We start from the raw sequence: 14036 nt of genomic DNA on the forward strand, positions 1-14036 counted from the left end.
TGGCTAAATTCTTGTGGTAAAAGGGTGCAAATTTACACTATTATTGTCGAATGCAAGGAAGAAGAAAAGGGCGTGACGAAATTTGACATATCATATTATATCAAGACTTAATCCTATCATACGAGCTCATTATATCAATTCTATCTCATGCATTTTTTTTATCTATTATAACTCTTAAAGAGTCTTCCATCAAGTCTTTTTTGGTCCTCTACCTCTTATGTTAAACACTTACTCCATTCCATCAATGCCCACTTTTCTCAGGAGTCTCCATTGCTTTAACTAATAAATTATCCCCCTTAACTTTCACTACCTTTCCAGGAAAGTAAGAAGTTTGAAACTTAATCCAACCCTACTCTTAAGTCAACAATGCCCCCACCTCAATTTGAGACAAAAAATGACCCCAAGGCTCCAGAGCTAAGAGTCTCTCACACTTGACATGCGCTTTCAAAGTTTTGATATGCTACGGCCCAAGTTACAAAATAAACCTGCAATCATAGTTTAGAGGCCTATATGCTACAAAAGACTAGGCATCGGAAGACCATGCAACAAGCTAGTAAAGGTATCTGCGGAGCCTAAAGTAAAAAGACAGTTCAGTTTCTTCAGAGGGGAAAAAGAACACTTAACTTTTCCCGCCTCTCCATCAAGACGCACTTTAATCCACTTAAAATAAAGCTCCTAGCAAAAAAATAAAATTGAAGGGCATGCTTGCAGATGAATACATTGGGCATTTTCTTGGCTTCTATCATGGTGATCTTCCTTCTCGGGTGCAAGCATCATCTGGGGGTCAATCTTTCTCTCCCTGGCAGAGTTGGTTGCTGCACATTTTAGAAAGATCATAGGTTAAAATTCATGAAAGATATAGATTAGTCATCATAGTCAACATTCAAGTTGAAAATGCTTAAGTCTTTCTCTTGCATCTTCAAATCAACAGGCTATGGAGGTAAAATAATCCATTTCAAAAAACAACACAATTAACAAGTTAAATTTCCTTCCTATTTCCAGTATCAATGATGATTGAAGTCTCTTCTGCTCATATAAATCAATAGAGTTTTTTCTGACAACACATCCAAAAATGGCGACCTAGTCAACCCCATAGAGACAAGAAATGACTAAGTTTAACTGAGACAGTAAACGATATCATTTTTGTCCAATTATGAACACTTTGGAGAACAAAATTCAACACTAAGTATAACACACACACAACTCAAACATAAACAAGAAAATTATGAATTCGTATTCTACTTAAGGGGTGTTTGTTAATCAAGATATGACTTGAAAAAGTTAAGATATATGATGCATCCCGGACTTCTATCATTTCTAACATGTTTATTAAGCTTATATGATCATTCTTAGAAAAATCATTAATGACCTCTTATCTTGATCTTTCAAGATATGTTTATCCCTCCCTCCCCCCCCCCCCCCCTCTCTCTCTCTCTCTCTCTCAAGATAAGCATATCTTGGTCTTTATAGATAAGAAAAAAATGACATATGTGTCCTCTAGTGCATTTTAAAAAATTTAGCAAACAACTTGATAAAAATCTTAGAATGCTTCCCAACTTTATCTTGACTATTCCATATCTTGGTCCGAAAACCATTCCGGCCTTATTTTGATACTCTCTTATCTTGCTCATTTTAACAAACGCTACCTTAGCATATATCATGAGCCTATGTCAAGTTACACTCAGTCTGCTTGCACTTGTCGAGGCAGATTGAATTCAAATATAATTACAACTCTGTTGGGTGAACTATTACGCTTCGCAAGCCATTCAGTCAATATATGCTAGAGGCTTTTTACCTGATTCACATGTGATGCACTCTCTGCCAGGAACTTGACAAACTCCTGTTTCTTTATTTCAAAATTGTACTTGGCATGATCCAACAATGCTTGTTCTCTCTGCAAATCTTCCAGAGCTCTTTCTTTTTTCCATTTCCTCTCCTTGATCCGCTTTTCAATTTCAAAATATGTTGAAGGTAGATTTGATGTCCCACTGCTTTTGGGGAATTTCACACCTATGTCTTCCCTTGAATCAGATGGAATTTAAAGGAATTACACATCAGCAGGGAAAAGAATCGAAATTATATTTAGAATTTGAATACATCAACAGAAAGAACATACAAACTTGACAGTACAAGGATAATAGATATCTAGTTCAGTTGAAAGCAGATGATCAAAGTAACATTTTCAGAATTGATTACATTTGAATTCTATCCCTTGCGTGTTCATAAGTCCTGTAAGATTCTACAGTAGACAGCGTATCACAAAGGTAAAGTAGTTTCAAAATAAATTCCGATCACAGAAGAAATATTAGAGATGCCACCAGAAAAAGAAAGGATTACTATGATATTCTAAGATGAGAATATTTGACAATCCTATCATCCCAACAGATGTTGGAATTCCTGTACCAAGCCTGGATGAATCAAAAGTGATGCAGTGCACAAGGAAAAGAGTAGAAATAACAGCAAAACAGTAGCCAAAATCACATAGAGATTAGAGCTGGAATGAAGAAAACAACAGGGTTTTAAGGTTTATAAACCTAACATATAAAATTGAATAAGAGAGATGCTCGCAAATGATTCCTAAATGACAGATTCACCTCTAGTAAGAAGTTAAAACTAATACACCTATAGACAGAATCCTCTAGCACTAAAAACAAAATCAAACAGATTGCAACTGTTTGGAGTGTCATGAGGTAATTTTTGAAACCTAAAAGCATCAATCTCTATCCATCAAAAGAACAGAAGGCATATTTTGACCACCTTGGTTGTCAGTGCAGCAGCACTTAGGAAAAGGAACTTAATTTGAAAGAAACTTACATTAGACTAGGACTGCAAATATTACCTAGAGTTGTAAGCAATTGCAAACTTTTCAGTAGGGAAATACAAACGAAATTCAATGTTGTACATACATAAATTTATTTAATACATAATCCAGGATTACCACCTTATCAGGATCGGATTCTTACCGATTACCCATAGAAAACACTCCACAAGCCTTTATCATCCCACCATCTAGAGATAAGGCTCCATGCCTTATTAAAGGAAGAGCCTGTAACATGTCTTGCCTGGTCCTGTATACCTGAAGGTGAGAGAAGAGATTATAGAAAAGAGTCTCTCTAAGGCCATCCCCATTGGCTGTGAGGTAAAACAAGTTGCTATTATCAATATTGATCATATTCACAGCAAAACCAAGAAATCCTGGTGGAGTTATCCCACTGGGCAATCTTGGCTTCTCAAGATCAAGGCTCCTCTGTGGGTCATCAGCAACAATATCACCAATGTATGGTCTGATTACAGAACAAATGTAATCAGAATATCTTCAAAAATGAGAACTACAAAGTTGAAACAGCAAAGATGGTATATGGAGCAATACCGTAGATTCTCAAGACAAATGATAACAAAACGGCCATCCAAACTCCTTCCTATGGAAGTTCCAAGCCCATGAAGACCAGAACCTTTGGCTATAGAACCATCAGTTTCATATGTTTCCAGAGCTTTAACACTATCATATGTCTTGCAGACAACTGCCAACATAGTTTCTATCCCCAAGTATTCTGAGAGAAGCCTGGACACATAAAAAAACTACCATGTTAAGTATATTACAATAGTTTACTACAAACTGTAAGAATCTCTGACCAATCCTTTATCAACATGCTAAATGAAGTCTATCCACAAACAGCGAAATTAGCACCCAATCCTAACATCAGAACTCCCACAACATCGCAGCAACTGAACTCATGTTGAAACCTTTAGAAAAACAGAACCATCATGATTAAAATGAACTTAACGAAGTGCAAATAAGTCTCACAGGGAGCAGCTATGTCTCATTGGCATGACCAAACTAATTCTTTACAATCTCCATATCAAAGTGGCTGGAAAATGATTGACGAGTAAAATAATAGGAAATGACTGTGGCACAATTGCACAGGAAACAATGAATAACAGCAAGTTCTTACAAACCTGCTGAGATTGTTATTATCTACTTTCCCAAGCATAGCTACAATACCCAGCACTAATGAGTATGGTAAAATCCTGCAGACAACAATGAAACTAATGAAAGTTTGAAAGTTCAAACCAACCTGCTGAGGTTGTCATCATCTACTTTTCCAAGAGTAGCGACGATACCCAGCACATTCTTGGTCAATGAAAGATGAGAAGTCTGACTGCCATGATGAGTTTTCAGTAGGCTTAAAATGCCAGCAGCAGATTTCTCATGACTTATTATTTGCTGTACTGTCTCCTCCTCACTGTCCATGTTGCTGTGATTCTCATCTCTGATCATAGAAGCACTTGAAGAATGATATCTCCCAAGATTAACTGATATAATAATTGTTTGGGAAAAATACGTAAGAGAACAATACAAGTCAATCATACATGATTGCAATATAGAATCAAGATCATTAACTTCATATTCAAACAACTTCCCTCCCTAAGTAGTGTTACTTAAGCCAAAGTACAACCACCACCACAAGCCTTAATCCCACTAGCTAGGATCGGTACATGACTTCTACAACTCCAATCAGCTCTATCCATGGTCAAATCCTCTGTATGGCCATTAAATTCTATTTTCATGTCTAACGGTTTCCCACCAAGTTTTCTTTGATCTTCCTCTCATATGTCACTTAAGCCAAAGTCCAAACAAAAAAAATCCAGAAATCAAGTTTGAGCACAGATCATCATCAACTTTACAACTAAATTCCATCTAAGTTAAAAAGAGCAGGGTTTTGGTCTAAAAAAGGGTAGGAAGGTAGCTGATGCAATTTAATGAGTTGGACTACAGAAGTCTGACAGATAAGTATATTCTGATAAGAACTCGAGTCTGGCAGCTGCCATTTTGGTGTGAGAAAATATATACTGATCAAGTCAATTTCTAGTGGTAACTGGTAACAAGTGTTTTAGAAAACATGATATGCTGAAACATCAAGTTAGAAAATTCATCTTATTTACATTTATATTCCACCTGAAAAAATGAAACCCGATCTGGTGAGGAAGGAGTCATCCATTTTATCCAATTAGCCAGGACAGTGCCTATTAGCTATAGCTCTTTCGCCCCCAATTTAGGGGGATATGTACAACAGTAAATTGTAGCAATTTTAAAATGCCACACCTTGCATATCCAGAATGGATTCGTCCAAGCTGTTTTCATGAGACTTCAAAAACTTGATATTCTCCTCGTGCTCTTTTATTTTTACACCAAGCATTTGTAGATCATCCTGGAGCTTCTGCAGATATCAAAACCACACAAAATTATTCCATTGATCAATGCTGTCTTAATGAATGTAAAACATTCAAATAGAAATATGGATAATGATGTTGAGTCCGAAAATGGGGGGCCAAACACAGTCCTGAGGAGGGGTGAAGTGGATATTTCACCCCCCCCCCCCCCCTTCGGCCTCCCATTTTTCAATTTTCAGACTCAACGTCACTGTCCTAGATATATTCTTCATAAGCTACATCATTGTTGCAGCCAAAATAAGAACTAAAACAGAAGAGATCCATTCCTCATAATATCATTATGCATATTGCAGTTTCCAAATAAACCATAGACAACCTTAGAAGTAAGCACAACTTTTTCGGCCTGACAGAGTGCTCCATTTTGGCCTTCATCCCTTGCAATCTGAAAAAAATCATTCTGGCCTGTGTGCTTCAATGCTGATGAATCTTGGACGGTAAAAGCTTTTGCATTGAATGAAAGCTGAAAAAAACAAATAATCAGGTATCCGCAAATATATTTCTCACAAGTAAATATGGTGACAGAGTTCACTGTAATTAGAGTTCAAGGTCTTTTCAGAACCTTCTATTTAACCAATCATAGAGGCATAACACATGAAGAGGCATAACACATGAACAAAAGAAGTGTAACTACATTTTGTACCCCTATACCACTGGGCATATGCCCAACTCCCTCCTACAGCACCTTGAACCATTGGTCAATCATTCTAAGTCAATTCCGCATGTTCACAAAGTTGAAGGCCAACAGTCCATCTTGCTTACTTGTCTCTGCATTGTGATTCAAGCACATGACATCATTCAAAGGGAGGTCGAATTGTAAGTCCCAGCTATCCTATATAAACAGGTCGTGTCATGAATATCATCTATCACCTGTTGTTTCAGCCCCTCAAAGTTCAAAGACCCTCCACTCCCTCCCTAACACTCTTGTTTGCCTGAGCTCTCTCCCTCTCTGCCTTTAATGGTCCTATGCCATCTCAATATCTCTATCAATTCCTAGAGTACCTCCTCCACCCCACTCACACCCAACTCGCACAGCTATAACTACTTAAGTGTTCTTTAGCATTAACTGAAATTAGGTAAATATATTTCCTTAACCATCCTAACACAAGCTTGAACTTTTATTGCTTTATTCTTTTATAAGCCTACAAGCCCATTTAGTTGTTCCGAAAATGTAAATTGAGCAACTTAAAACTTGAGCATTCACAAGTTAAAAATTCATATGTTGTCAGCTATAGAAAAGAGTACATCTCAAACCTATAGCTGCAAAGCTGAATTCTTATTCATTGAAATCAGTTTAAAATTTAAATACAATTATCTATAATGGACTTCATCATCATGCTAACAAAAACTTCAGAAACTTTTTCCATAAGCCCATTTGGTCTTTTTCCCCTTCTCTTTTTGTTTTTTTTTTTTTTTACTTGATAGCTAAGTTAACGAACTCCACCATTGGATTCAGTAATCCACTCAATACTTCATGTGTTGAAGGTATAACTCCTTATCATAGTTGTTCCTAAGCAATGATGAAAGAGGAGGGTTGCACTAAGTAAAAGATAGCTGGGGTAAATATTGTTGAATCTTTTAGATTCTAAACAAAATGCTATTTGTTGGGCATAACCATCTTAGCACACGTTGTACCACCCAAATACAAAGAAAAATAAGCTAGTATCGCTGCATCAACCCTAGATGCAATGTTAAAATCCACAAGGGTTCTTGCATTTTCACCGAGGAATGTGAGTAAACAAGTTAGTCTAGATTAGACTCTCAGAATTGGACCGTGGAACATTGAAATTCTTAGGGGGGAAATCAATATTATTTGCCTTCAAAAACCAATATTAGTTGATAGGAATGCAAAAGTGTTGATTAAGTGAAGATATAAACTTTGGTACTTAAGAAAAGGACCGTAAAAAGTACGCAATGAAATTTAAATATATGCAAGGATTAAAGAAAATAAGGTTTTCCAAAATCAATTTATGCCTAGTAGGTCATCAATGAAAGCTACATATTTGCTAAGGCATTTAATAGAAATCTAGAGATAAATAAAAGAATTTAAATATGACATCTATAAACATAGATCCTTCACGAGAGGGTTGTGTTAGGAAGGGCATCCAATGTAAAATTTTGTCAGGTTATTCTATTGCACGGATTTGTATTGTCAATGTAACGTTTAAAAGTAAATTGACATCATGAATGCAGTGCCACTAACCCTAACATGGTTAGGATAAGGTGGTGTTAATGATGATGATGATGATTTATAAACTTAGAATAAACCTACAACAAATTCCCAAATAAGTATTATGGAGGGTTTTAAAAAAGAAAGAAGTCCAAACTAGTTAGGTTAAATTCCCCCCTATGGTTTGGGTCATTTTTACGAAGAGCCCTTGTGCTCTTTAAATTTAGCATTTGAAGTCCCTCCAATTTACTTTTTTTCAAACAACACTTTATGTTAGGGAAAGCCACCGACAACATTAAAAATTTGATGGTATTACATCATTTTGGAATCCCCTAACTAGGCTTAACCATTGTTGGGTTAACTTTAGGGTAAAGCATAGGATGACACCAGTGTAATTATATGGTAGGAGTTTCGTCTCTAGCAAAGTAACAAAGGAAATTTTCACACCTCTCTATGACAACAAATCCAGCTCCTTGACTCATTGCAAGAGAAATTCTCTCCACAAATGCAGCCCCGCTTTTTGTGTACCAGCTCAAGAATCAAGAGCCGGGAATACAACTTCTTTTGCAGCAGCAATGGCTATTTCTTGAAATCCCAACATTTCAACAACCTTTCTCACCTCCAGAATTCTGGTCCTAACTTCTAATAAGAGTCAGAATACATACATACATACATATAAACTATAATCTTTTCCTTTTATTATCCTTCAGTTCACCTTCTATGATTGTGCCTCTCCCTTATACCCTTGCTGTGTAATCCACTTCACCTAGTAAAGCGATATCCTCTCAGAGACACGGAAGGACTGGAGGTTCAACCTGGTTTCACCATTGTTGGTATTCACAATCATCTTTGCACTAAAAAGGTCCTTTGAAGTGGGAATCAACCTGGGCTAGGGCCACTTTAAATGAAATTGATTTGGGGATTTCATATTTAACAATTCTGAGGGCTTGACACAATTGATTTGGGGATTTCATTTGGTGTAAGGGTCTAGTTTAATCTAACCCAACAATGGTTATACTAACACAGTTATAACAAATCTTACCCAGTAAGATTAAATTTAGATTGTTCCATTCGTTACTTAGGCAAGTTAACAGGACCAAATATTGAACCTTTTTATTGTGGAATTGCAATCTAAGCTGCGGTGGCTCTATTCAAGAAAAGCAACCTTTATTCTATTTGGTAAGTGCCCTTTTCAACAGTCCCTCAAACTAACACTTCCTCGTGCTAGCAATGATCAAGGAGCTAGGTGTCAAAATGACGTAAAAGTTTGTTCGAAGAATAGTGTACAGATTTTCACAAACAGTCGACGCAAAGGATAACATCCATCCTAGACAACTTCCGATATCTCATTTCAAGAATAATAAAACAGGGCTTTAATTTCCTTGGATGGTTCATAAACTCCCTTCTCAAAATCCTGCAAGTTTGCTTTACCCACAAACTGCAAATTGGAGAAGCAGCACCAGTATCATATCCCCACAAAGTTCTGACTACAGCAGTAAATCCCAGTATGATCTCACAGTGTCAAAAACATAGAAGCAAAAATATTCTGTCACTTAAAAAGCTCACTCCATAGACCTAAACATCTTGAAAAATCATAAATTAGACAAGTAAACGCACATGCAGAGAAGTGTGGGGATGGCGAACCATAGCTCATGTACAAAATGGACGACAGCAACAAAATGAACACGCAGACACTTCGTCGTTCTCAAATCAGATTTGAAGAAGTTGGAACAAGAAATCGTAAACCCTAACGAAACGCGAGAGAAATATACCTGCTGGCTATGCTGATGCATGGCGAAAGCACCTGAATCCTCGCCCCTCTCTCTCTCTCTCTCTCTCTCTCTCTCTCTTCGTACACAGTACTCCCTCTCTCTGCTCGGGTTTCGCCCTCTTCGTCAGATAAAATCAGAGTCACTCCTTCGAGGATCCACGGTAATATATAGTCCGAAATTGAATTAAGTCTGCGTGAAAATAAGGAGCTGAATTGGCGATTTTATCTCATTAGACCCATGTTTAATATAATCAATTTTAATTAAATATAACTAAAATATATAATTAAATAAATATTTTATCCATCAAATTAATAAATTATCAAATACCCGACGCTAGTAAATATGACTATGATACCACTAAAGTCATCGCATCGCATTTGATCATTTTTAAATTAACCATCGTATAATAAATTATTTAGTTAAATAAAATTATTAATTATCAAAAAATATATAAAAAAGAAAAATAAGAGAATTTTATATAACGACAAAGTGAGTTATAACGGAAATAATCTAATTAATAAATTATCAAATACCCCATTACTAGTAATTATGGCTAAGATCCCATCAAAGTCATCACATGGCATCTGATCATTTTTTAAATTAATTGTCGTACGATCAATTATCTAATTAAATGAAAGTTATTAGTTATCGAAAAAAATACGTGAAAGGAAAATAGGTGTGAGATTTTTATATAAGGACAAAGCGAGTTATAATAGAAAGAATTTATCATATCCGAAATGTGGAGATTATTTAATCTCAATTTGAGAGTATTAATGAGTCATTGCATATAAATTTTTTTGTATTTTAAATATAAAAGTATAATTTCTTATTTAATAATAAAACAATTGAGATTCATTAAACTCTAATTTAATATCTCAAACTCACAAAGTGTTATTGTAAGCATCCCCGCCCGGATATCCCCAACCATCTGGTCTATCCGAATGAAAGTGCTTACATAGAGGAAAGAGATAGACATAAGACAAAAATACCTTGGCATGCATATATATGAAAATACAATAGCAGAAGCAAAACAATATATATGTACGCCGATAAGTACCCCGCTAGAACAGCGATCACGGAGTATATAAAAATGGAAAATGCTACACGAACCGAGAGTTAGACAACTTGGTGGACAACTCTATGGTAAAATTACAATTTTATCCTTACTTTTTCTCCCCAAATTTGCTACTATACTTTCTCTTCTTCTTCCTCGTACTCTCAGACTCTTCTTTCTCTCTCTCTCTCTTTTTCTCCACCATTGTTCGCTGTCGTGATTGTTCTCACCGCCGTAGTCGCCTCCGCCGTTGTTTGCCTCCGACGCAGCCTTAACCGTCACCATTGAACGAACGGCATAAAAAATTCTGGGCGCTGTTCAAGGATTAGTCAAAAAGATAGCAAAAACCATCCTCATCCCATTACTAAACTCTAGAAAATCTTGCAGAAATTGCACTTCCTTTACGGGTTATACTTTTGTGAAATACATGTGGGTTTGCTTGCTCTCATGAAAAGAGTTAAGAGCAACCAATAAGAAGAATCTGCACAGATTTGGTATTTCAAAATAATCAAAAAGTTACTGATTTTTGTCACCCTCATGGAATATAGATGAATATAGGAAAACCCCCATTTTTTCTGATCTTTTTCATCTTAGAAAATGGCTGAAACAAAGATGGAGAGCAAGATGCAGATGTTCTGTTCATGTCATAAATATATATACATACATATAAATATATGCTTAAATATATATTATAGGCACGACAAGTTCAGATATGTAGAGCAAAGGGGCCCAAACTTGGGAGATAAGGTATTGCTACAACGTGGGGGGTTCAAATCAGGTGTCCCATTATTGCTGTTAACACAGAAATGGAGTTATTTCATGGCTCAACCCCACCAGAAAGCATCACCAAAGGGACAGAAGAAGTAGATAACTCAAGAAAATTTCATCGTCTATTGATTTGGATGGGGATTTATATACAAGTTACATTCAAACTTGAAACAGACTCTTCTCTCAACTGCCAATTAGAAAATCTTTCATCCATCCGGTCCTGAACTACTTCGACAGCGGCAACTCTGGCTATAATGGCAGCTCTGTTTGAAGCCACGACTGTCTTCTTTACTTGTACATCTACTCGTTGGAGGCGAACAGGGGCGGAGGCGACTGCGTCCATGGCTAAAGACAGCGGCAGCAGCTGTGGCGATGACTACAATGACGGGTGAGAACAGCCACGGAGGCAAACAATGGTGGAGAGAGAGAGAGAAAAAGAAATAGAGTGTGAGTATGAGGAAGAAGAAGAGGAAGAGGAAGTAGAGTAGCAAAATTGGGGGGAAAAGTAAGGATAAAATTGTAATTTTACCAGAGAGTTGTCCACCAAGTTGTCTAACTCTCGGTTCGTGTAGCATTTTCCTATAAAAATATATACAAACCTTGTGCCAATAAGTAGGAAAACAAGGGACAACCCGTCACAGTCAAAAATAAGAGTCAGAACTCCTAATAAAACATCAGAGAATACGGAGGTAGCAAATTGTACACCCTACCGACACGGTTGGCTGCTAGGTGGCGCGGTCCTCGTCCTCGACTTTAGCTTTACCCTTACCTGGAATGATGAAAAGCAAAGTGAGTCGCAAGACTCAGCAAGTTTATATAAAAAGGAATGCTGTAAATGAAACAGAAGAAGAGATCATCCCAAAAATAAACCCACACGTACACACAAGCCATATGACGCAACAACGCAACAGTGCCACATAACAAAAACATATACCGGTCCTTGGGGCCCACATAAAACACCTGACACCCAAGTCCCATACCAACTTGTCGCTGCCCTGAAAGGCAACATAAATCACCACAAACCTGTGCGCACTGTCCCGGGTCGGTACTCCCGTCACCCATATCCCTGCCGGTACTCCCGACAGCGGAGCCATAGGCTCCCTCGGAATGGTACTCCCGTTCGAGAACTAAATACTACCTGTAACCATGCAATGCATATAAAATGCAAGGCGTAATGAGCATCAACGTGATACAAGGCGCCCATACATCCAAGCATCAGGCCATGCTCCGCCCACGTAGTAAACCACACGCGATGCATATGCCCGTGTTGGATGCAATCTGACCAATCTAGAATGTCCGTGATCAAGCATAACAAAATCATGATAATCCCATCATGCAGCCCGTACCCATGTGCATATCAAACCATGTAACAAGAATAAAATATAATCAGGCATGCTATAATCACATAACGGTAGAGCGAGTCAGCAGTGTCTGACACCGGTCAGCGGTCAGTGACCAGGAGAGACCATCTGACGGCCTAAGATAGACTGTACAACAGTCACACCGTCACCGAACAGCTAACCCTTGCCCCCACTACCTAACCGCTCTAGCCAATAAATAACCGAAAATCCAATAATAATACCTGACAGCTAAGAACCTAGCCCCGGGTGAGTACGACATCATTCCAATAGGCTTGGGGGTGATACAAACCCCCGTAGGCAACTAACGAATAATACCCTCAAAACCAAGTTAATAAATTAAATTATTAAACACACCGTTTAAATTTCATAATTTATTAATAGTCGAAATCAACGAAGGGAGGTCAAATAAATTAACATCGAAGGAATCGACAATGAGGGTATAAAGAACTTGTCTTTCCGAAGATAATCTTAGGCTCGTTTTGACCAAACGCGATCAAATTATACAAACTGCAATATACATATAAACATTAGCATCCAGTACATGCCGAGTGTTCATATAATATGAGTATATTTATATATATATATATATATCAATCCAATCTCTCCCTTAGTGAACACACCCATTATTTATCTTAAACCTTCCCCAGTGAACACATACTCACGCACACAGCAACTCACAGCGATACTCCCTCACATACCCTATGGACTCACGGCCAAAGGCCATTTTTTTCACAACTCACTATCCAAACTCAAACACTCACTATGACTGCACATATATACACTTACACATGGGTACACACACCCAGCAACCTCTCGGCCAAGGGCCTTCTCCTATGACATCAAACCTTGAATAACTCACAATGAACTCCTGGGCTCACGATCTCGCTCCTGCTCGTTGCACACACCCGTATAATTATATATATATATATATATACATATCAGCACCCATGGACACACATATGCAATACGACCAGCTCCCCTGTTGCACAGCCCACCTGCTACGATACACATATATATCCGCTTCACAGAAAATATAACAGCAAGAGGGAGGATGAGAGCTTGCCTGGAAATTACTTATTCTTCTTCCTCTTCTCTGTTTCTTCTTCTTCTTCTCTCGGCCGAACACACTACTCTCTCTCTCTCTCTCAATCTCCAACTCAATACTTCACCACATTTCCTTATGAACCTCCACTAATCCACCGCCTTAGTTACGTAGTGGCTTAGGAATTGAGGCTAATGGAAGCTTTTTGATGGTTCTCAGCAACCGTGACAGTGTATGGCTTAACATATAAATAATAACAAAAGTAATATTAATAATATTCTCAATGGTAATAAACATAAAGTGAGAATAGTAACAATAATAATACTAACTATAATAACAATATTAATATTAAAATTATTAATAAAATTAACAATAATAGTAATAAATAAATTTGAGTCATTACAGTTATTATCTAAAACTAAATTACAACTTCAATAATAACATGTAGCTACTTTTAAGTGATAAATATACTCTCTGTCACTTATTATTCTTAAACCAAAAATAATGAGTTAATTGATTGAAAATGACGTAGGTGTTTTTGTTTTTAAATTTTTAATTTATTTACAAAATATAATTTTGTTTTTAATGATTAGGTTATTGATAACTAACATTCATGATAAATGTGAAATTAGGAGTTTAA

At 37.0% G+C, this 14036-nt stretch overlaps 1 protein-coding gene across 1 annotated transcript; it reads right to left on the bottom strand.

Moving 5' to 3' along the window:
* Positions 1-437: 437 nt before the first annotated feature.
* LOC127796248 (protein DEFECTIVE IN MERISTEM SILENCING 3-like) lies at positions 438-9340 on the bottom strand. Its single transcript, XM_052328298.1, has 8 exons — positions 9172-9340; positions 5549-5692; positions 5105-5219; positions 4077-4314; positions 3371-3562; positions 2964-3284; positions 1796-2021; positions 438-815 (listed from the first exon to the last, which is right to left on the bottom strand). The coding sequence occupies exons 1-8, from the start codon at positions 9190-9192 to the stop codon at positions 774-776; spliced, it is 1299 nt and encodes a 432-aa protein (XP_052184258.1). The 5' UTR covers positions 9193-9340; the 3' UTR covers positions 438-773.
* Positions 9341-14036: the final 4696 nt, after the last annotated feature.

The sequence above is a fragment of the Diospyros lotus genome, chromosome 3, assembly GCF_014633365.1.
Source record: "Diospyros lotus cultivar Yz01 chromosome 3, ASM1463336v1, whole genome shotgun sequence".
NCBI classification, from domain to species: Eukaryota; Viridiplantae; Streptophyta; class Magnoliopsida; order Ericales; family Ebenaceae; genus Diospyros; species Diospyros lotus.